Below are 24,644 nucleotides of genomic sequence, written 5' to 3' on the forward strand. Positions count from 1 at the left end.
AACGTTCATGAATACATGCTTTCGCTACGATAAGTGAACATAGTAGTTATCATAGTTATCTTCTCCTGACCCAGATCTGGGACACTAGTTATGATGATCTCAAGATAAGGACATCATTACTCTTAAATTGCTTGGTGAAGTAACGGATGATTTCAGATATCAGAAATTTAAGTTTTGATGAACTGTCGGGGAGGTTGGGAATATTTTCTTCAAGGTGATATAATCTTAAACATCAATTGGTCCCAGCTCATGTTCAAACCCCTTGGCATACTAGTTTAAACAGAAGATTGGGAGCAAGAAGAGAATTGTAAATACAATTACGTTTCCGTGATAATTACTAGTGTTTTGACAGAGGAGAAATTGAGGGATATTGAGAAGTTAAGCCAATAGGACTGGTTTATAAAAATAAAAAAATAGAATGGTCTTGAACCATTTAGGTGCCCATAAAAGTATGGGGAGTCTTGGTTCATGTATTTCTGGGAACAGACACCTTGCATCATATGGGAAAATTATATCTGTAATTATCCCACTTTGGACCATTTGTGCATTTCAAACATCCAGCAAATATAGCGAGAATCTTGGTTTTTTTTGTGAAGATTCGCACTTGAATGAACAACAATTGAGAATATTAGAACCATTCAAACACCCTCTGTTTCCTTCCATACTTATCTCTCTTCATTCAAGATTATCCTGCAACCTAAAATTTGTGTTGCCTTCCTCTTACTTGCATGCAGAACAAAGTTTTATAAGTCATATTGAAAAATATCTTGTTCATTTAAAAATAGACCAATATTTTGTTTAAATAGTGCAAAGGTTGCTTGCTTACTAATGTGAAACGATTACAATTTTCCATATTACAGAAACATTTGCTATGTTCTCCAGTGCTGACTTGTATTGGAACTAAATTGCTGACTAAATTTGTTTTTGCAAGACTGATGAGGTTCACTGCAGAACTGTCAAAAGCCAATCTAAGAATTTGAAACAAATGATATAAAATAAGATTTAAATGTCAGGTTTTAACTGCTTTCTCTCATTATTTTAATTGTTAGCCATGATCAGCTGCGGCAAGGCGACGCCTATAAAGCGTGATACAAATCAACTTTTCTCAGAAGAACTAACAGCCATATCATTTAGTCCAGAAAGACGGTATGTAGCTTAATTGATTCAGAATTGCGCACCTCATTGTTATTGTAGTTATTGGGCAAGCTCATCTAGTATTTCTTTCATCTAGAATTATTTTCTGTATGTAGATGAGAGGCTTACAATCTACTGTGCCTAATTTTAATGGAATACCAGACTGTTCGCAGCCTTGGTGTTATATTTGACCCCAAGATGGATTTTCAACCACACATCTGTGACACCACTAAGGCTGCACGCTTCAACCTGCAGGACATCACCTGACCTCACCCTGGTCTCGGCCTAAATTCTGCTGAGACCCTCAATCATGCGTTTGCATCAACCTCTAGACTTGACTATTCCTATGCACTCCTTGACAGCCTCCCTACTCCTTGTAAACTTGCAGTTATTCAAAACACGGACCAAATCCCAGTCAGCATCACTCTACTCACTGACCTATATTGACTCTGGGTTAAGCAACACATTGATTTTAAAGTTCTTATCCTTGTTTTCAAATCCCTCAGCCCTCCCTATCTCTGTCATTTCCTCTAGCCCTATATCCCTCAGATATCTGTGCTGCTCTGCTTTTGGCCTCCTTGAACAGGGTCAATTTTAGCCACTTTTTCATTGGGGGCCATGCCTTTATCCACCTAGGCCCTAATGTCTTCCCCTCTTAAACTCTTCACCTTTCTTCTTCTCTCTCTCCTTGAAAACATTCCTTAGAACCCATATTTTTAACTAAGCTTTTTCTCTTTGTCCTAATATCTCCTGATGTAGCTCAGTATCAAATTTATTTTAATAACACTCCTGTGAAGCACCTTTGAATGTTTCACTATGTTAAACATTTAGTCTTATATTCAAAGCCTCTAGTTTTGTTCGTCCCCACAAATAGAAACACATTCTATGTCTACTCTATCAAAACCTTTCATTTTTCAGAGCTCTACTATGTCACCCCTTGGTCTTTTCTTTTTAGAACCATAGAAAGATTATATTGCCAATCAGCCCATCATGTCTGCGCCGGCCAAAAAGAAGAACGAAAAAACTAGCCACTCATTTTCTTTGTGTTGAGCATTTCAGCCTCGACCACCGAATTAAGTAGTGAACTCCAGACTCCCACCACTCTCTAGGTGAAAATGTTTTTCCTCATGTCCCCTCTAATCCTTCTACCAATCACCTTAAACCTGTGCCCTCTGGTAATTAACCCCTCAGCTAGGGGAAACAAATCTTTCCTGTCTGCCTTGTTTAGGCCCCTCATAATGTTGTGCACCTCAACTAGATCAGCTTTTGGTCTCCTCTGCACTAAGGAAAACAACCCTGATTTATCTAACCTCTCATAGCTGCAATTTTCAAGCCCTGGCAACATTTTTGTAAATTTCCTCTGTGCACTTTCCAGAGCAACTCTCCTTGTGACCAGAACTGTACACAATGCTCCAGCTGTGGTCTAACCAGCATTTTTATACAGTTCCATCATTACATCCTTACTTCTGTATGCAATACCTCATCCAAAGGAATGATATCTTTGCCTAGGAGGGGGGGTTTCAAATACTCATGTACTGCAGCCCACAGTATTTTTTTCTGAAAGAATCTATCAAATTTGAATCAAAACTCTGCTTCCACCATGCCCTAACACACACACACACACACACACACACACACACCACCTACACACTACACACTACACTCCACACACACACTACACACCACACACACACACCACACACACACACACACACACACACCACCTACACACTACACACTACACTCCACACACACACTACACACCACACACACACACCACACACACACACCCCATATACACACCATACACATACACACACCACACACACACCATACACCACACACACACACCATACACCACACACACACCCCATACACCATACACACACCACATACATACACCATACACCACACCACACCACACACACACACACCACACGCACACACCACACACACACCCCATACACACCCCATACACCATACACACACCACATACATACACCACATACACACACCATACATACACCACACACACACACACCACACACACACACACACCACACACACACACACATACACACACCATACACACACCACACCCCACACACACACCACACACACACCGCATACACACACTGTACACCCACACACACACCATACATACACCACATACACACATATCCGGGACCCTGGCGCTGTGAAATGTTAACCATTGTGCTACCGTGCCGCCCAAGAATATGGCCAGTTTATATAATAGTTCTCCACAATACAATCCCTTCATCTCCTCAGTTATTCCACTTAATCTCTTGCATCATCAACAGCTGCATATCCTTGTACAGGATTACCTCATTATTTCAGTTCAACCTTTGATTTTGAACTTTCCTCTGAACTTTGACAATAAATTGAAGCCATTAGAACAATCAGGACTTCCAGATCTCTTTCCTTAAATATAAAAATTACTTTTTTTGCCATTTAAATAATAGTCCCTTTCTGAATTGTTTATCCCATTAAAACACTTGCATTACTCTCCATTGAATTTCATCTGCCACCTGTCTACCTATTTTCCAAATATATTCAAATCCTCCTGTAGCTTATCCTGTTCAGCTTTGCAGTCTACCACTTTCATTAGCTTTGTGCTAGCTGGAAATGTAACCTTTGCACTTTTAACTTCTAACTCCAAATGATTTATGAAAACACAATAAGACATGCAGGTCTCCTAATTTAGTACTCAATATGCATTTCGACAAACAGTTGATGTGAAATCACCATAAAGCAATTCTTCCTGGTTAGGTTCAAGAGCCCCTGATCAGCTGAAATAAGTAACATCATTCCATACCTGGTGTACATTAACGCAAATCCTCCCAGAGTATTTTATGAAGTGTAGTTTGTCCATTATTTACAATATTATATTTCTATCTTGCATGTTGTGCAATGAATGAGGCCATTTCCATTATAGGATAAGAGATTTTTAAGTGTTGGCACCTACAGGACCCGCTCATTGGACATGGATCTAAATCAGGCTAATGGTGAAAGTAGCCAGAAGAAGAAAGGAGCCAAGGTGTTTGGAAGTTTAGAACGGGGTTTGGACAAGATGATCACAATGCTAACCCCCAACAAACGGAAAAAGACCTTTAAAGATGGACCAAGAAGAATCAAGGTTAGTTTTTAGCTTCAATATGATTAATTCATTTGTTAAAAATCAAATGTAATTAAAGTATAGAATCAACCGTGGGACAACTATTCCCAGCTCTATGGCACCACTTCCCTCAACCCTCCTGCTTTTTTGCAGTGAATGAGGCTGCTTCTGTGACATCTAGTTTGGATGGCTTGAATGTCTGCAGCTAGACATTGGAAAGACCAAAGCTGCTATCTTCACAAAAGCACAAGAACTAGGAGTAGGCAATTCAGCCGCTCGAGCCTGCTCTGCAATTCAATAAGATCATGGCTTATTTCCTCTTGGCCTCAACTCCATTTTCCTGCTCATTCTCCATAACCCTTCAACCGATTACTAATTAAAAATCTGTCCGTCTCCTCAAATCGAATTTACTCAATGTCCCGGCATCCACCAAACTCTGGGGTAGTGAATTCCACAGACTCATGACCCTTTGAGTGAAGTAATTTCTCCTCATCTTTGTTTTAAATCTGCGCCTCCTATCCTAAAACAGTGACCTTTCATTCTCGATTGCCCCACAAGAGGAAGCATCCGTCCTACGTCTCGTTTGTCAAAACCTTTTATCGTTTTGTATACCTCAATTAGATCTCCTCTCATTCTTCTAAACTCAAGAGAGTATAGGCCTAAACTGCTCAATCTCTCTTTGTAAGACAAACTCCTCATCTCTGGACTCAATCTAGTGAACCTCCTCTGAACTGCTAATGCAACTGCATCCCTCAAATCAGGGAACCAAAACTGTAGCTGTGAGTTCACCAATGCCTTGTACAGTTGCAGCAACACTTCCCTACTTTAAACTCTATTCCTTTAACTATAAAGACCAAAGTTCTATTTGCCTTCCATATTGCTTGCTTTACCTGCATGCTAGTTTTCTGTGATTCATGCACGAGGACACCCAGATCCCTCTGCAGCAAAGCACTTTGAGGTTTCTCTCCATTTAGATAATAAGTTGCCATTCAGTTTTTCTGACCAAAATGGATAACCTCACACTTATCCAGTTAAACTCCATCAGGCTCTGCTACAAGCTCTATAGCTCTGGCTGAACCAGAATGGCTGCACGTTTAGCACAGTGGGCTAAACAGCTGGCTTGTAATGCAGAACAAGGCCAGCAGCACGGGTTCAATTCCTGCACTGGCCTCCCCGAACAGGTGCCGGAATGTGGCGATTAGGGGCTTTTCACAGTGACTTCATTGAAGCCTACTTGTGACAATAAGTGATTATTATTATTATTATTATTATTATTATTATTATTATAACTTGGCTTACTGTTTGACCCAAGCTGAGTTTCTGATTCCATATCCTCTCTGTTATAAAGATTGCCTTCTTTCACTTCATCATTTCTGCTTCATCTATCTCAAAACATAAAAGCCAATCTACAAATGCAAGTTAACTTGTCTTCAACCTGTCTGCCTTTCCATTTCCCTCAGAGTTCACTTTCCACCAGCTTTTTGGTCACCACTTTAGATTTTTCCTTTGGCTTGGTATTCATTTTTCTCAAATCAACTTTTCTTTTTCTTCATTGAAGGCACTTGCAAGCGATTGTGCATATTGACTTTGTCCAATTTGACAATTTGTTCCTAGTTAAATTCTTATCACTAATGAGCTGGTTGGTTAGGAAACTTTTATTTGCTGTTAAGGATGTGACCATCTTTGCAAAAACTCTACATTTACAAAACTTTTAATTTTTATATAGTGCTGAATCAAGCATTTGAATTACGTCCTGATTAGCTTTTGGTACATCATAAGATTAGAAGCTTTCATTGTGCTATGTTCAAAAGCTGTGAAACTTCTAGTGTTTCTCTGAATTGAAAAACATGAGTATAAAATGTAAAGTAAAAGGTAATTTTTTTTCCAAATATGCTATAATCAGATAAGTTTTGTCCTGTGCCATGGAAAAATGGTTGAATAAAGGAATTTACTGAACTTTGATCTACCAGATTAATGACATTCAGCTCTTAAGACTCTGACTTAGGAGTGATAAAATTGAACCACCACATAGCCTGGAGTTAAATGAGGTTATATTATCTGCTTCTTCTGTGAACCTATGAATTCTAAACTGAAAGGAGAAAATGTCAGCACATCCAATTCTGAAATTTTCAGATTGATGTATGTATTTTTAAAAGTGATTCAAAACATTACATTTTAGAGAATCTACTGAAATACGGATCTCAAACTGAGAGAAAATTGATGAATATTTGTCAGTGATTGAAGTCTTTGGTAGTGAAGATGATGCAGAATATTTTTTAGATTATTATATGAACAAATGCTTAGTTTGCAGACTTAATCTTTAAAAAAGACTGATTCACCCTCTCCATCTCCTGAAAACAGTGACTGAACCTGCTGAATGGTTGAATGGCAGTCCTCCAAAGTCTTGCCCCAGTTGCCCATTTATGTGTGAGCTGGATGATTGAATTGACCAGCCTTGGGACAACTGATGGGGTATTGAACCAGAGGCCAATACCCACAAACATTCTTTTCAGCATGAGTCAGTAAATAACAGTCAGGGATGCGAGTCCACCCTGTAGGCCAATGCTGGGCAACCTAGGCTAGTGAGTGGGCCACATGAGTGGCCCTCCTTCATCTCAGTGGGCCACAAGATTGAAATCGGGCTTGTTCACTAACTATGACCCAATGACTAAGATTAAATATATTTAACACATGCCGAGTATTTTGTAACAAGTTACAGAAAATGCTTATTCATAAATTAATAGAACTGCCATCAACTTCAAATGGTGAAAACATAAGAAATATTTACACTTTGGATGCAGAGGGAGTACACGGCTCTCGCAGTCAATGTGTGCAATCAGCATGCACTTCACTTTCTCGTGTTTCATTCATACCGCTAGGAAAAAATCTACCCGGACAGAAATCAGTGGAATGTGGCAAATCCAGCACGGTCAGCAAAATGTCTCGTGGGCCGCATGTGGCCGCTGGGTCACCGGTTTCCTATCACTGTTGTAGACTGTATGCTTTTTCAACAATTAACACTGAACAATTATCAGTACAAATTCAGATTAAATTCTAGAATAAAGGAAAGAAGAGTTGGGTGTTATGTTTCCAATCAAGTGACTCTGTTATTCTAGGATTCTACCCAGACCAAGTTTGAAATCTGCAGCATTTGGAGTACGTATTGCCTAACCAGTGTTTATCCAATTCTAACTTTATTAATCTCTTCCTTCCCATCAATAATTGCTCTGCAATGGCCTCGACTATCTAGGCTATTCTTTGCTGTATTCCATATGACTACCCCCTCATTGCATCCTGCTAATGCTCTTTATTCTATCCCACCCTAGTACTTTTCATAGACCTGTGTCTATCTTTCAATCCTCCAGGGTTCTACGTCTCACTGGTTAGCAATCGGCTCAGTACTGTGTAAATTGGACTTCACTTCGAGCACTGACTGGGCTCCCAACTCTTCCACCACCCCCAGACATTTGAAACTGCCAGCCACTTATTTGTAGACCTCAAGGACATTGATTTCAAATCTTTAACCAGTTGCTTGCAGTAGTGTGAATGCATCAAATTAGAATTATTTACCGTATCTTGAAATGTTATGAAGTGTTGGATCTGTTCCTTTTTCTTTTGAAGCTTATTTTCTTGTACATGACTTAAGGGTTGTTTTTGAAAACTCACCACTATTCTTAGAAGTCCCCCTATACCAAAAAGGGCCGACATTCTAAATGGTGATCAGGGATTCTCACTCCCCGACTCTGATCAAGCTTCAGTGGGTGCTATTCAGGTCAAACTATGTTTTCAAGTTATCCCCTGGTATAACCCATACCTTCACCGAAGATTTCATCTACTTACCACTTAGTAGCATCGATCCTGGGTCCCGCATTGCTAAGTAAGCAAAGTAGACTTTGGAATAACCACTATTTCAGGTTAAATTAAGTTATTTTATTATTATATTTTTTTCTTTTAAAAGCTGTAAATACTTTCTTTACAGAAAGGAAAAAGATCTTGCTTCTGGATCCTTCTGGTTGGTTGAAGGGACCTTCAGGCCCACTTTGACAATCAATCTTCTTTAAAGTCTTGTCTTTAGATGTATTCGCTGGTTAGCTCGGTTGCTATGTCCAATCTTCCCCATGTACAGAGCTGTGAGAGCTGACTCTGCTGGCTATCTCTGAGCTGACTCTGCCTACTCTTTAAATGCTAGTCTTCCTTAGATGTATTTAGCTATTTTAGCTCGGCTGCTATGCCCTGTCCATTTCCCATGGCCGAGCTGACTGTAATCTGACTCTGAACTGCTTGTTCCTTCTCTGCTTCTCTCTCTCTCCCTCTGAGTTCTGGTTCTGGTTCTTCCTGCCCAGGTCTCTGGGTTTATATATTTTTCGAACAGTTATTAAGTTTTTATGACTTTATTGTAAAGTAACTCTTGATTTAACTTTGATTGTAAAAAGTATTTTTGATCTAAACTTTCTAATCCAACTAAGTATTCATTTTGACATGACTTCATCTCATAGATCTGATTACATTGTGTCCTTTGTGATGTTCAAAATGCTTTGACTTCAAGAGGTATTACTTTTGGTTTGGTTCCTGTCATTTCTATAGTTTTATTTTCCAATTGTGTCCTCAGCTCATAATTCTGACTTTGATTTTGGCTTTGAACTATGTTTCTCGTAGACTGATAGTCTCCAGTTTTCTTTAATTTACCTGGTATTAGCAAAATTTCACACCTAGAATTGTCCCAAATTCAACTGAACCTCATCCATTCTTTTCCAGCTGCTCACTAAGATAGTTACTTTCAATGAAGGTGTGAGCCATTGTTTTTGGCTTCATTCAAAATCCTGTTTGTCTTGTTTGCTAAGCCTGCTTGACCAAGGATATCTGCATTTTACAATCCTGCTCTTTGCAGATACGGTTAACCCTTTGTGGAATCTTTCCCTGTATCCTCTGCTGTTTCTCTCAGACCAGATATTGCCAGACTTCCATGTTTCAAATGACACATCTTTCCATATTTTCAATAACAGGGTGGAGAAGGTTAGACTACGGAAAAGATTAGACTACCCTGGGAACTTCTGTTTGGACTCTGACTCCCCAGCACCTTTGTTGGACTCTTGATACTTGGCTGGACTGTTAGCCTCCAAACTCCCAGGAAGGTATTAGGAATGTTAGGTTCTGTAAGCGAATATACTTTGACTTGCTTAACATTGTAGTTGCATTCCTGGAAAGTGCAATGAACAATGATGAATAAATCCAATTTTTCCATTCTAACCAATGTAAAAGCCATAGCATATTCTGCAGCACCTTTCTCATCAGAAAAAAGCATTATATCATTCCCTGTAGATTGAAATATCTTGCATTGCTAATTTCTTACATTTGTAAATGAATTTTTAAAAAAAGAAATATGCTGAGCCTCTCTACTTGGCTGTTTGCCACCCCTCCCGATCCCTGACACTCCAGCTTACCGCCTCCCCCGCTCCCCAAATATCCAGCTTGCCAAGCCTCCTGCTTGTCAAATGGCTCTCCCAAACCCTTACTGTGAACAAGGGCTTGCAAGAGGTGGGAAGACCCACTTTGGGATGCAAAGGTAAGCTGCAAACTGAAGAGTTAGTGAGGATTGTAACAGTATGACGAAGTGCGAAAAAGCCTGTGGCTTTCACTTCCTTTTATAATAATAACCTTCTTATTGTCACAAGTAGGCTTACATTAACACAGCAATGAAATTACTGTGAAAAACCCCTAGTCGCCACATTCCAGCGCCTGTTCGGATACACTGAAGAAGAATTCAGCATGTCCAAATTACCTAATAACACATCTTTCGGGACTTGTAAGAGGAAACCGGAGCACCCGGAGGAAACCCACGCAGACACTGCGAGAACGTGCAGACTCCACACAGACAGTGACACAACCCGGGATTCGAAATTGGGACCCTAGAGCTGTGAAGCAACAGTACTAACCACTGTGCAACCATGTCACCCACAAAGGTTAATCTAGTTTCATCCAAACTAAAACTGAATTGCCTTTGGTGCAGGTGGAATCATTATTCATAATCAGTTACCGCAGATTAGCTTTAAATGTTTCTAAGTCAGACAGGTAAATGTAGCTGTAGCCTTTTTGTAACAAATAGCAATGTATCCTTAGTGAAATGCTTACTACAGCATCAGATGCTATTGTAACCCAGTATTAAAACAGTCTTTGTAGGACGGCATACATGCGAGACAACAACAGTGAAAATGCACAGCTTTATCTGAATGCTTCATGTGCAAAATGCTGACTGACATGCTGTTTGGTTTCCCCAGTCTAGCTGCAAACTGGTCAGATTGTTTGATTCTCCATCTGATATACCACAATGACCTCACCATCCTGACAAAACTGCTGATGCGAATTGTGTGCACAGCTGAAATTTTTGTTTTAGGTGAACTAATAAACCCAACCTGAACACTTTCACTTGTAATGAACTGTATCACTAAGGGATCATCTAGGATCTCAAATATTTATTTTATCCATTAATACTATCCATTATCTGCTTGTAGACATTTGAAAATGCAATTCTAATTTGCAGCATTTAAAAAAGGAATAGATTACAACCTTCGAAATGGCCTTTCAACTTGTTCTGGTTAAAGGATAGAAAATTACACTCTTGCCATAGTACAAGCTTATACTAACAGCATCACAATGGTACCATACAAATGGATATTAATGTAGAACCTTCATCAAGTTACCCCTATTGAGAGGTAAAATTATGTTCATCTTTTTGCAGGCTCAATATAATGTAACTACAACAACCATGCTGAATGCAGATGAAGTTTTGAATGAAATAATTCTGGTTCTACCTACCAAACGGGTTGATTTTGTGCAAAAGGGGTAAGTTTTTAAAAATATAATAATCAGTTTCCTATAGGATGTTGAGGCCATGTACAGCATTCAAGTGAAACTGGGTTACAAGATGGGGAGATGATTCAACTAGCAGGGGGAGTGCGAGAGAGGAGTAGATGAGTGAGGACATAGGGAAACTCTCAGCAGCAGGTAGGCCTTGCTGCCATATGGCACCAATGAAGAGGGCCATGTCATAATATACACCAGTATAACATCGTGCAGACACACACACACTGATGGACCTGCAGTGGGACCAATCAGCATACACAACACCACAGCCAATCACCAGTGAGAGCACACTATAAGGACAGGGGAAGGAGAGTTCCCGCTCATTCTAGTAGCAGCCAGCATGGAGCACAGAGCTCACAGCCTGCAACACAGACATTCACCATGTGCTGAGTGCATCACCTGGTTAGGACTAGGCAAGGGTCAACAGTTAAAGCTGGTATTGCATTTACCCACAGTTCAAGTATGTTAATATCGTTAACCTTATAATAAAATAGAGTTGCACCACTTCCAGTGTTGGTGACCTGTTTGTGATCCAGAACACCCAACACATCAGGCCAGAGTTGACGGGGAAGGGTTGCAGGAATTGGGGATTTCAAGTGTCTCAGATGGGCTCACAAGGATATTTGGGGGGGAAATGGTGGTCTGTAGCCACTTGTGGGAGAATTATAGTGAGATCCATTCAGTAGAAATATGATATCGGAGGGGATGGAAGTTTCAGGAGGTTATCCTTTTTAATGGGTAAGTATTTCCTTTCCAATTGGAGCTTGGGGGAGAACATGCAGATAGCTGTTATTCCCTCTGCTGGGCAATATTTGCAAGGTAACCTAAACAATTAAAGGTTCTGGGTCTAATTCTAGTTGCTTCAAAATGGGTTTACTATAAATTCACTAGATTTGTTAAGATAAGAGGAGGATAAGTAGGGGACCCAAGTTTGAGGAGAAATCACTTTGAATGCCTTTAATGGACAAAAGTGAAATTCTATGTGTTGTCTAAATCTACTGGAGATATTCAGACAGGAGAAAGGGGGCAAAGAACCAGATAGAAATCAGAGGAATGTCACATCTTTGAAAGGGGGCAGCTCGGTGGCACAGTGGTTAACACTGCTGCCTCACAGCGCCAGGGACCTGGGTTCGTTTCCAGCCTTGGGTGTAGATTTTTTACGTTCTCTCCGTGGGTGTGCTCTGAGTGCTCCGGGTTTCCTACCTCCCTCCACCGTCCAAAGATGTGCAGGTTAGATGGGGTTATGCGGAGGGGAATGGGCCTAGGTGGGGTGCTCTTTCAGAGGGTCGGTGCAGACTCGATGGGCCAAATGAATTCCTTCTGCACTCCCTCCTGTGGATAGTCAAGTAAGGTAGCCCCTTTTTTATTCATTCATGGGGTGTGCGTCACTGGTTGGGACAGCATTTAATACCCATCCCTAATTGTCCTCGAATTGAGTAGCTTGCTAGGCCATTGCAGACGGCAGTTAAGAGTCAACCACATTGCTGTATGTCAGAGCAGGTAAGAATGACCGATTTCTTTCCCTAAAGGACATTCGTGAACCAGAAGGAGTTTTACAACAATCAAAAATGGTTTCATGGTTGTCAGTAGACTTTTAATACCAGATTTTTATTGAATTCAGATTTCACCATCTGCCGTGGTGAGATTCGAACCCGGGTCCCCAAAATATAATTCTGGGTTGCTGGCAATACCACTATGTCTCCAACCCGTAATTAGTAAGAAGTCACTTGTGGGAGACGTTTTTCAGCCCCCTACCAGTAACTACACTGTAGGACAGCGCGTAGGTGAGGGCTAGTAAGAAAGTTACATAGAACATACAGTGCAGAAGGAGGCCATTCGGCCCATCGAGTTAGCACCGACCCACTTAATCCCTCACTTCCACATTGCTGTATACCCAATAACCCTTCCTAACCTTTTTGGTCACTAAGGGCAATTTATCATGGCCAATCCACCTAACCTGCAGGTCTTTGGACTGTGGGAGGAAACCGGAGCACCCGGAGGAAACCCACACAGACACGGGGAGAATTTGCAGACTCCGCACAGACAGTGACCCAGCAGGGAATCGAACCTGGGACCCTGGCGCTGTGAAGCCACAGTGCTATCCACTTGTGCGACCGTGCTGCCCGCAGCATTTATCATGTTTGTAAACTTAGATTGCACAAATCAGCAAAGGTAGCCTGGAAGGTGAGTTCAGACAATTTCTTAGAGCAGCATGTTCTCAAGCCACCCAGTAAGAGTAGGCTATTCTAGATTGGTAGTGTGCAATAAGGCAGGATTAATTAATAACCATATCGTAAAGGAGCCCCTCGGTAGCATTGCTCATAACATGACTGAATTTTGCATTCACTTTGAGGGATAGAAGAGTGGGTAGCAAATTCCACAGGTTTATTTCCCTGAGTGAAGAAATTTCTCCTCATCTCAGTCCTAAATGGCTTACCCTGAATCCTGAGACTGTGACCCTTTTTCCGAGATCCACCAAATGTTGAGGAAACAATATTTCTGCATCCAGTCTGTCCAGCCCTGTCAGAATTTTATATGTTTCAATTCGATCTCCTCTCATTCTTCTAAATTCCATTGAACACCGGTTCAGTTGACCCAATCTCTCCTCCTATGACAGAATTCCAGGATTCATTCAATCTGGTGAACCTTCACTTAATTCCCTCTATGACAACACTCCATGAAGATGCATTCCAGTGAAAAAGAAAGATTCTCAGAGAAGGATGCACCACCTGTGGCTAACTAACAATGTTAAAGATAGTATCAAATTGATTGAAAAAAGATTCAATTGTGCTGTAAATTGATAGGTAGGTCAGGAGATTGGACATAATTTAAAGTCCAGCAAAGAATGGTAAACTGAGGGTGAAATTGGAGTAAGGGAAAGCTAGCTAGAAATATAAAAATATAGTAACCGTTTTTAGAAGTATTTAAAAAGGAAAAGAGTAACTAAAGTCAATGTGGGTCCTCTAGAGAGTGTCTGGGACATTAATCATGTGAAATAAGGAAATGGCGGAAGCACTGAACTGATATTTTGTGTCTGTCTTTGGTGTTGAAGATACAAATAACACCCTCAAACTACTTATAAATCAAGAGATGAAAGGGAGGGAGGAACTTGAAACAATTACAATCACCAGGGATGGGGTACTGAGAAAACTATTAGACTAAAGGCTGAGAAGTCCTTGGGACCTGTGGACGTAATCCTAGGGTCTTAAAATCAGTTGCTTTGGAGATAATAGATGCATTGATTGTAATTTTCCAAAATTCCCTAGATTCTGTAAAGGTCCCATCAGATTGGAAAATAGTGACTAACTCCTCTTTTCAGGAAAGGCGGAAGGCAAAGCATGAAACTACAGGCCAGTTAACATCTGTCACAGGGCAAATACTAGAAGCTATTATTAAGCAAGCTATAGCAAGGTACTGAGAAAATCTTTATTCAATCAGGCAGAGTTGAGATGCCTGTTTTGTGAAGAGAAAGTTATGTTTGACTAATTTATTAGAATTCTTTGAGGAAGTAATATGCAAGGTGTGGTGTTTTTGGATTTCCAAAAGGCATTTCATAAGGTGTTACCAAGAGCTTATGGAGTAGGGGAGCAACATATTAACATGGATAGAGAATTTGTTAGCTAACAGGAAGCAGAAAGTGGGGACAAATGGATCATTTTTGGCTTGGCAAGCTGCAACTAACAGAGTGTCACTGATTAGTGCTGGGACTTCAACCATTTACAATCTGTATCAATGACTTGGGGTATGGAGACAGGATGAACAATTGCTAAATTTTCAGATGACCCAAAGATAAGTAGGAGAGTAATTTGTAAGGAAAACATAAGGGACACAATTCACCCAAAAAATTACTAAGTTTGGAGGGGTGATCCGCACATGCTTTTTTGGTGCGATCCAGACTGGTATTCACCCACACTTAGCCATTTGTTTTTTAGCTTGAGTAGTTTCTCACTGGTAAATCCGCGCTTCGAATTCTTTTCTGTAGTGGAGAACGAGTGAAGTTGCGGGATCCCACACATCTCCACCCACCCCCCATGGATAATGCGAATTCCTGCAGATAAGGGCAACATCCCCAACTCTTGACTCCCAAAGGGCAACCTCCACCCACCGCCCCATCACTAAAGGTGGCGTGAGCGCCCCCCCCCCCCCAACCCAGACATGAGGTTGATCATGCCCCATACCCATCCATTCTTGAGCGCATTGGGACCCCTGTCTTTCAGGCTCCTTCATACATTGCCAGCCCCCTCCCCGACCACCTGGGTTGGCTCCAAACGCCTTCGAGCCCTCCATCCCATCCCCCAGTGTGGCCATCACACTTGGTGTCCGTTTGTGGTGACCGGTACTAATCCGCGCCCGAGTGAAGCTTCGCTGATGCGGCAGGTAACTCCCGGGAGCCAGAAAAATGCAGTCTCAAAGGGCTGTGCAAATTTTATCATCTGGATCCCGCCTAGTGGGGGCGTGATCCAGATTGTGACAGGCGTAACGAAATGGGTGACTCATGACACGGTGCCCGCATCAAAGCCTGTTTTGGGCCTCTCCCGCGATGTATTCAGCACAACGGGATCACCACCAGGCACAACGCCATGGCAAAACCGTGCCGAAGGCGTCTGCAAAGGGACTATTGATAGATTGAGTGAACAAAAATATGACTGCACATAATGTGGGAAAATGTGAACTTGTCTATTCTAGTAAGAGTAAGAAGTCTTACAACACCAGTTTAAAGTCCAACAGGTGTATTTGGAATCACTAACTCACCTGATGAAGGAGCTACACTCTGAAAGCATGTGATTCCAAATAAACCTGTTGGACTTTAACCTGGTGTTGTAAGACTTCTTACTGTGCCCACCCTAGTCCAACGCCAGCATCTCCATCATTCTGGTAAGAAGAATGGAAAAGCAGTATATTATTTAAATAGAGAGAGATTATAGAACTCTCTCTGTCCTGGTACATGAATCAGGAAAATAATAGTTTCTCGCCTTTCCTTATGCAGGTATAGCAAGTGGTTTGATTGACAAATGGAATGTTTTCATTTATTGCAAGAGGAAATGAATATAAAAGTAGGGATATTTTGCTGCAGTTATACAAGGTGTTTGTGAGATCACACCTGGAGCACAGTGTACAATTTTGGTCTCCCTTACTTAAAGGATATCTGGTTAGCACTACTGCCTCACAATGCCAGGGACCTGGGTTCGATTCCGACCTCGGGTAACTGTCTGTGTAGAGTTTGCATTTACTCCCCATGACTGCGTTTGTTTCCTCCGGGTGCTCTGGTTTCCTCCCACAGTCCAAAGATGTGCAGGATAGGTGGATTGGCCATCCTAAATTGCCCTTGTTGTCCAAAGGTTAGGTGGGGTTGCGGGAATAGGGCGGGGGAGTGGGCTTTGGTGAGGTGCTCTTTTGGAGGATCGATGCAGACTCGATGGGCCGAATGGCCTCCTCCTGCACTATGGATTCTATGATTATCTATGATAATTGCTTTCGAAGCAATTCAGAGAAGATCCACTTGACTGATACCTAGGATGTAGGGTTATCTTGTGAGGAAAGGTTGGGCTTGTATCCATTGGCATTTAGAAAAATGAGAGATCATCTGATGACACAGGAGATCTAGAGGGTACTTGACAGGGTGGCTGCGAAAAAGATCTTTCTCCTTCAGGGAGAACCTGGAACACTGGGCTTGATTCAACTACATGGGAACAAAAGTCCCATAGTGAGCATGTTTAACCGCGTGTTTCCCTGCGCTCGCCGCACCGGAAACACATGGCTGTACAATGCAACTCTTTGTATAACGGGCCTTAGTGAGAAAAGTGCCGCACATAGCCCTATTTTGTACACTGGGGACCTCTGCTCGCCAGAACTGGCAAGATGGATACAGAACTGGCTAGGCCATAAAAGGCAAAGAGGAGCAATGGAAGGGTGCTTTTCTGATTGGAGGGCTGTGACTAGTGGTGTTCTGCAGGGATCAGTGCTGGGACCTTTGCTGTTCGTAGTACATATAAATGATTTGGAGGAAAATGTAACTGGTCTGGTTAGCAAGTTTGCAGACGACACAAAGGTTGGTGGAATTGCGGATAGCAATGAGGACTGTCAGAGGATACAGCAGGATTTAGATCGTTTGGAGACTTGGGCGGCGAGATGGCAGATGAAGTTTAAGCTGAACAAATGTGAAGTAATGCATTTTGGAAGGTCTAATACAGGTAGGGAATATACAGTGAATGATAGAACCCTCAGAGTATTGACAGTCAGAGAGATCTTGGTGTACAGGTCCACAGGTCACTGAAAGGGGCAACATAGGTGGAGAAGGTAGTCAAGGCATACGGCATGCTTGCCTTCATTGGCCGGAGCATTGAGTATAAAAATTGGCAAGTCATGTTGCAGCTGTATAGAACCTTAGTTAGGCCACACTTGGAATATAGTGTTCAATTCTGGTCGCCACACTGCCACAAGGATGTGGAGGCTTTGGAAAGGATGCAGAAGAGATTTACCAGGATGTTGCCTGGTATGGAGGGCATTAGTTATGAGGAGAGATTGAATAATCTCTGTTTGTTCTCACTGGAACATCAGAGGTTGAGGGGCGACTTGATAGAGGCCTACAAAATTATGAGGGGCATAGACAGATAGTCAGAGGCTTTTTACCAGGGTAGAGGGGTCAATTACTAGGGGGCTTAGGTTTAAGGGGCAAGGTTTAGAGGAGATGTACGAGACAACTTTTTTTACACCGAGAGTAGTGGGTGCCTGGAACCCGCTGCCGGAGGGGGTGATGGAAGCATGGACGATAGTGACATTTAAGGGGCATCTTGGCAAATATATGAATAGGATGGGAATAGAAGGATACGGACCCAGGAAGTGTAGAAGATTGTAGTTTAGTCGGGCAGCATGGTCGGCGTGGGCTTGGAGGGCTAAAGGGCCTGTTCCTGTGCTGTACTTTTCTTTGTTCTTTAACTCCCCAGTGTAGGGAGAGCTCAAAATGGCGTCCCGATCTCTGAAGTCCCTGAAGCGACTCCCAACCCAATGCATAAGACCATAAGACATAGGAGCGGAAGTAAGGCCATTCGGCCCATCGAGTCCACTCCACCATTCAATCATGGCTGATTTCAACTCCATTTACCCGCTCTCTCTCCATAGCCCTTAATTCCTCAGGAAATCAAGCATTTATCAACTTCTGTCTTAAAGACACTCAACGTCCCGGCCTCCACCGCCCTCTGTGGCAATGAATTCCACAGACCTACCACTCTCTAGCTGAAGAAATTTCTCCTCATCTCTGTTCTAAAGTGACTCCCTTTTATTCTAAGGCTGTGCCCCCGGGTCCTAGTCTCCCCTGCTAATGGAAACAACTTCCCTACGTCCACCCTATCTAAGCCATTCATTATTTTGTAAGTTTCTATTAGATCTCCCCTCAACCTCCTAAACTCCAATGAATATAATCCCAGGACCCTCAGACGTTCATCGTATGTTAGGCCTACCATTCCTGGGATCATCCGTGTGAATCTCCGCTGGACCCGCTCCAGTGCCAGTATGTCCTTCCTGAGGTGTGGGGCCCAAAATTGCTCACAGTATTCTAAATGGGGCCTAACTAATGCTTTATAAAGCTTCAGAAGTGCATCCCTGCTTTTATATTCCAAGCCTCTTGAGATGAATGACAACATTGCATTTGCTTTCTTAATTACGGACTCAACCTGCAAGTTTACCTTTAGAGAATCCTGGACTAGGACTCCCAAGTCCCTTTGCACTTCAGCATTATGAATTTTGTCACCGTTTAGAAAATAGTCCACGCCTCTATTCTTTTTTCCAAAGTGCAAGACTTCGCACTTGCCCACGTTGAATTTCATCAGCCATTTCTTGGACCACTCTCCTAAACTGTCTAAATCTTTCTGCAGCCTATGAGAGGGCACCACCTTGCCCAAAGGGCATGCAGCTGGGGGCCTCCGATCCCGTGGGAGAAACCCATGAGTTCCATTCCGTCTGACTACAGTTTGTAGGGACCAGTGTTGAACGCCGCTCGCCCGAGGTCTCTGAGACGAAGGGGATGAATCCCAAAGCCTCACGTACCTCAGAAATCTGCACATTAGAGTGAGGCTAGCTCTAATTTGCAAATTTACCAATAAATGGTCCTGCCCACAATAGGCGGGAATTACATCGCAACATCTCACGAGATCACGTTAGATCTCACGAGGCGTTGCGAGCCGGGTAGATCCCAGGAGCGGGGCCTCCCGGCTTGTATCGACCACGCTGCGAGGTGTTTTTCAGGCCCGGAGTGGCCGTTGGATCAAATTTTTGTACAGCACTGAATTCTATTTGCTGCACCATCTCTACACTAACTTATGCAACATGGGCTCCTCGATATTTGATTAAAGCGTCTTTGACATAGCAGTTGGTCAAACTGTCGTGCAGGAGAAGACTAAATTGTCTTTGGTCACTTATTCTGAACATTTCCTATAGTATAAAATATCCAGGGAAAGGTTCACCAAATTTGAAAAACATTGATAATTTTCCAAATTATGATGTGATTTTTGTCACTTCGGCAGATTGTAGGTTTCATGATTGATTTGAATTTTCTTCCCGAGGACCCATTTTTACCAACCGGCCAACCTTCGCGACCCACACCGGCCGGCCTGCGCAACCCACCATTTTCTCTTACCTTGTTTGCTGCTGACAAAAATGGAGGAAGTGGTCCTTTTGGCCCTCGTGCGCGCTCCTCCAATTCAACCTGTTGAATGAAGGTGAAGCCTTCCGGTGTCGGAAAGTATGGAGTCTCCATCTGTCCAAAGTTCTGCATTTTTTTTCCTGTAAAATGTTATCAAAGAAACCCCCCCGAACTTGTAAAAATTAATAAAAATAATGAGAATAAAATACATTTTTAAAAAATAAAATGAATGAATAAAATAAAATGAATAAAATAAATTAATAAAATAAAATGAATAAAAAACCCCGAACTTGTACAAAAAGGCTGCACTCTTATTTTTAAAAATGCGGCCGCACTGCGCATGCATGCGCGCACCGATGATCGGTCACGCATGCGCAGTGCGGCTGCATTTTTTTTTACATGTTTGTGGTCATATTGAAGGCTGCTTGCTGCTGCGGCTTTTGCGCGCCGCTTTGCACGATGGAGCGCCGCGACGGACAGCTCCGCGACTCTCCCAACACCTGTCCACGACCCACCTGTGGGTCACGCCCCCAACTTTGACAATGCCTGCACTAAGAGGTCACACATATAAAGCTGGTTCACTCTATCAACTGGTGATAATCACTGGTGATAAAGACACAGAAATAATTTAATTTCAGTTTTAGCAAAATAATTGAGAAGAATGGAAAATTCTGTGTTACCCTGCTCATGCTTGGAAAGAAGTTTTTTATGGTCATTCATTTTTTTTTTCTTGCATAATTTCAACATACCACATAATTGTGCTGTTGGCCCATCTAAGAATTTCAACAATTAACTTTCCCTTCCATGCCTCAACTTTCAAGCATGCAGTTATATCTGTTTCCTCTAGATGGTGCTGTTGTATTAATGGCAGGCATTATTGATTCAGGCCGTACTTACCTGCTGCCCATATTTGTTACTTCCATTAACTTCTACCAGTGGGCATTTTGTGGCGAGCTCTTCAATGTCCCAAATGTTATTGAGGATGTACAAAGCTGAAACTGCTTGGTAGACCATTAGCATGCCTGGCTGGATTAATGGATCCCCATGCAAATTGCATTGCCGTTTCCTTGCTTGACAATGGTTTTCTATTGCACTGGGCTGAGTTGAACATCAACGCGTGGTTGACACAGCTATGAAAAACTCTCTGGTCTAGAATGTCTGTAGGCATCATAATTGCAAAGAGTTTATAACAACACAGGAACTGACAATTCAGGTCAACTGGTCAATGCCAGTGTTTATTCCGGACCAGCCTCCTCCCATCCCTCTATAGCCTTTTATTCCTTTATCTCTTGTATGTTATTTAGCTTTCCCATAATGCATCTATGCTATTCGTCTCAACTACTCCTTGTGGTAGCTTGTTTATATTCTTAATAATCTTTGGGTAAATAGATTTCTCCTGAATTCCTTCTTAGATTTCATAGAATTATAGAATCCCTACAGTGCAGAAGGAGGCCATTCAGCCCATCGAGTCTCCACCCACCCTTTGAACGATCGCACTATCTAGGCCCAATCCCCTATCCTACTCCTGCAACCCCACCGTAAGGGGCAATTTAGCATGGCCAATCCACCTAACCTGCACATCTTTGGACTGGGAGGAAACTGGACCACCGAGAGGGAATCCACGCAGACACTGGGAGAACAGTCACCGAAGGTCGGAATTTAACCCGGGTCCCCTGGTGCTGTGATGCATCAGTGCTAACCACTGTGCCATGATGCCGCCCACTTGTGACAATCTTACTATGAGTTCTAGTTTTGATCTTCTCCCTCCAATAGAAAATTTCTCCACATCTATTCTTAAATAATCCTTTGTCGGGTTATCCCTCCCCTGCCTCCTTACTTCTGTATTCTAGAGAAAAAAGCCCCAGCCTGTTGAGTCTTTCCTGATGAGAAGGTCCTCTCAGTTCTGCCCTTGTGAATCAGTTTTGTACTTCTCCGATGGCTCTAAATTTTTGGATTGTGGAAATCAGAACTTGCACAGCACTGCAAACATGGTCTAAAAAGGATCGATATAAGTATAAAATTATTTCTGCATTTTAATTCTTGGCCCCAAGAAATGCACCTTAGTACTTGGTTTGCTTTTTAATGGCCTTGTTAACCTGCCTCACTACTTGTAGTGATTTGTGTATTTCTACCCCCTAGAATCTTTTCCTCTTCCATTCCATTTAGACTCATTACCCAAGCAATATGTGGGCTTTATTTTTTTTTGCCAAAATGCATGACCTCACTTGTCTATATTGAAATTCATTTGACAATTACACTCCTTTCTGCCAGTTCATAATTGTTGTCTTTTCTTGTGTCCCAGAAGTTGTAAGCTGTCTCTGCTTTCAAAACACCAAACGCACACACTCAGCCTTTCACAAGAAGCAACTTGTTTGAATCTTCAGCCAATACCCGACAGCTACTGAACATGTTTTAGAAACCCCTCTCCCTGCTATCCAGTGTACGTATATTTGCGCTACATGAGCATTAAGGTTCCCCCTTTAATTATCAATTAAAAGTCACTGACCTGAAACCCCCACTCAATTGCACTTTTTTTTTCAATTCAATTTGACCAAAATCAATGTAACGAACACAAACGGTTGTGGAATTTTAAGCACAGTTTGTGTTCAACGGAACTCCAGTTTCTGCGATCTTTTGCACTAGTTTTAAAAACATCACACTAGAAAGGGATCCCAACACAAAATTGATCATGCCCAGAATGAATCAATCACCATTGGGAAGTTCCACTAATAACATTCATTAACAAGCTGTAAAAATTAAGCTTTTTCTTTTGGCTACATAGACACTAAAAGAGTAATTTTTAAAGCTTTTCTAGTGTGATTTTTGTTTTAAATTGCTGAGAAATTGATGAATGCCCCCCCCCCCCCCCACCACCACCCATATAATTAGGAAATAGTTATGCATATATTTCAAAAGTGAATTTAAGTAATTTACAATTGGGGAGTGCAGAGGTGGCAGATTGACACTGATTAAAAGTGAGATTTTTGTGGTAAACTTGTTTTCAACTGTTTTAATCAAACTTCGCCATGTTACCACTCTTAATATATTTATGTTTTAATACGCTGGCCCCAATTGTGCTGATTGGCAGATTTTGTTTGATATGCAATGAGTTTTAACCATAACCCTTGATGGGGAATTGTTAGGGGGGCTACACTTTTCAAAAAGGATGCAATTTGTGACAGAATTGGATATTGTGCCTAAAGCAAAAACTCTTGCCCCACTAATTTTGGTGAGTCTTTAAGTTATCTATATGTGTAAAATAGAATCCTTGTTTACCAATGAATGGGCTTAGGTGTTGGATCATTGTTAGGATTTGGTGATGTTTAACATGTCAAATATGGAGAATTCTCTTCTGTCTGTTTTTTAAAAAGCAAATATGGTTAATTGGGGAATGATCACTAAGCAGTAATGACTGGTTCACAAGTCTCAAACCATATCAATTAATCTTATTGTTGTTTGGACCATGAAGTAAGATCACTGCCTTGAAAGATTTCCCTTCCATCAATTTTTATGAAATTTCACATGGTAATAGCATAACAAAATCTAAGTTTGTGTATGTACAGTAAAGGAAAGATTGATCTGCACACAATGGGTGATCTTCTTTCATACTGTGTGCAAAAGTCAGTTTCTTTAAACTGCCTAGGTGTTTTGCAATAACAAATAGCATGTTACAATACTCTGCATTTTATGATCCCATATTCACACTGTGTAATCTTGACCTTGTTTTCCAACAGCTATACCTTAAAATGTCGGACGAGATCAGACTTCGGAAAGGTCACCATGCAGTTTGAACTGGAGATATGTCAGCTCAGCAAGCCTGAGGTGATTGGAATCAGAAGACAGCGACTAAAGGGCGATGCCTGGGTTTACAAGCGTTTAGTTGAAGATATTTTATCCAGTTCCAATGTCTAATCAATGCTGCATAGAAAACCTAAACTGGCCGAAATATAGCTTTTAACAAAGCTTAAATAGTTATGGAAGGGATCCTTTGTTATAATGGCTTCACTCCAAAGTATTCCCTATTTTATCAAGTCTGTTTTACTTTACCACTTAAAAATACATTTAATCTAATTAGGTCCAACTGGATCAAGATGCATTGACTACATGGGAGTGTGTTGGATGACGTTTTAGATATGTGTTTATAAAGAGGGAAATCTCTTTTTAGTGATTCTCTTAAAAAGGAGACTGCTAATTAGATCTTTAAACAGCTTTGGGAGACTCAGCTGAATGCTGCTTTAAATATAATGAAGGATAAAATAGGAGTATTTATATAAGGAGTAATTCAGGATCAACATAGAAGTTTAGAATGGAGTGTTCGTAAAATGCTATAGCTACAACCTCACTGTCTGAAAATTGGGTCATAATTAGCTTTTCATTACAAAGAAAACTCATGAATAAATGTATAAGATAACTCTAATAGTTGTGTTTACATTCAGTTCTCCATTTTTATTTCAGTTTATTTTTTCATCATGTAGCTTGTTTGTGTAATTTGTAAATAGTGCACTCATCATATCTGTATGAAGTGGCTATGGTCTCATTCCTTAATAAAGTTGTAAATAGTCTTTGTTTTTTTGTTTTAATATATCATTGTAATTCTAAATCTTAATTAGAAAATTAACAATTAACTTTCAGATGTGACTATCCTATTTTCTTTTGAGAATCCAGTGTTCACAGAGCATTGCATTCAGTCAAAGATTGCTTAATATATCATTTGCATAATTCTCTTCCTGTCTGTGATTTAAAGAGGATTTATTGGGATCGTTAAAAGAGTCACAGCTGCGGTTACCACAGTTGAACTATACACTCAGTATGTTGCATAAAATTAAGTTGATTTAAATAACTTGCCTCTCTTTATGAATGTTAAATGAAATTCCG

At 41.3% G+C, this 24,644-nt stretch overlaps 1 protein-coding gene across 5 annotated transcripts in view; it reads left to right on the top strand.

Annotated features, from left to right (window-relative positions):
* melk (maternal embryonic leucine zipper kinase) overlaps positions 1-24,331 on the top strand; it is a 145,610-nt gene extending 121,279 nt beyond the window's left edge. For all 5 annotated transcript variants that reach the window (XM_072516978.1, XM_072516980.1, XM_072516979.1 and 2 more), the window contains 4 exons: positions 1,050-1,146; positions 4,123-4,291; positions 11,007-11,110; positions 23,504-24,331. In XM_072516978.1, coding sequence (XP_072373079.1) covers positions 1,050-1,146; positions 4,123-4,291; positions 11,007-11,110; positions 23,504-23,681 — 548 coding nt within the window. In that variant the 3' untranslated portion in view covers positions 23,682-24,331. The remainder of the gene's footprint in view (positions 1-1,049; positions 1,147-4,122; positions 4,292-11,006; positions 11,111-23,503) is intronic.
* The last annotated feature ends 313 nt before the right edge of the window (positions 24,332-24,644 follow it).

Source organism: Scyliorhinus torazame, chromosome 9 (assembly GCF_047496885.1).
Source record: "Scyliorhinus torazame isolate Kashiwa2021f chromosome 9, sScyTor2.1, whole genome shotgun sequence".
NCBI lineage: Eukaryota > Metazoa > Chordata > Chondrichthyes > Carcharhiniformes > Scyliorhinidae > Scyliorhinus > Scyliorhinus torazame.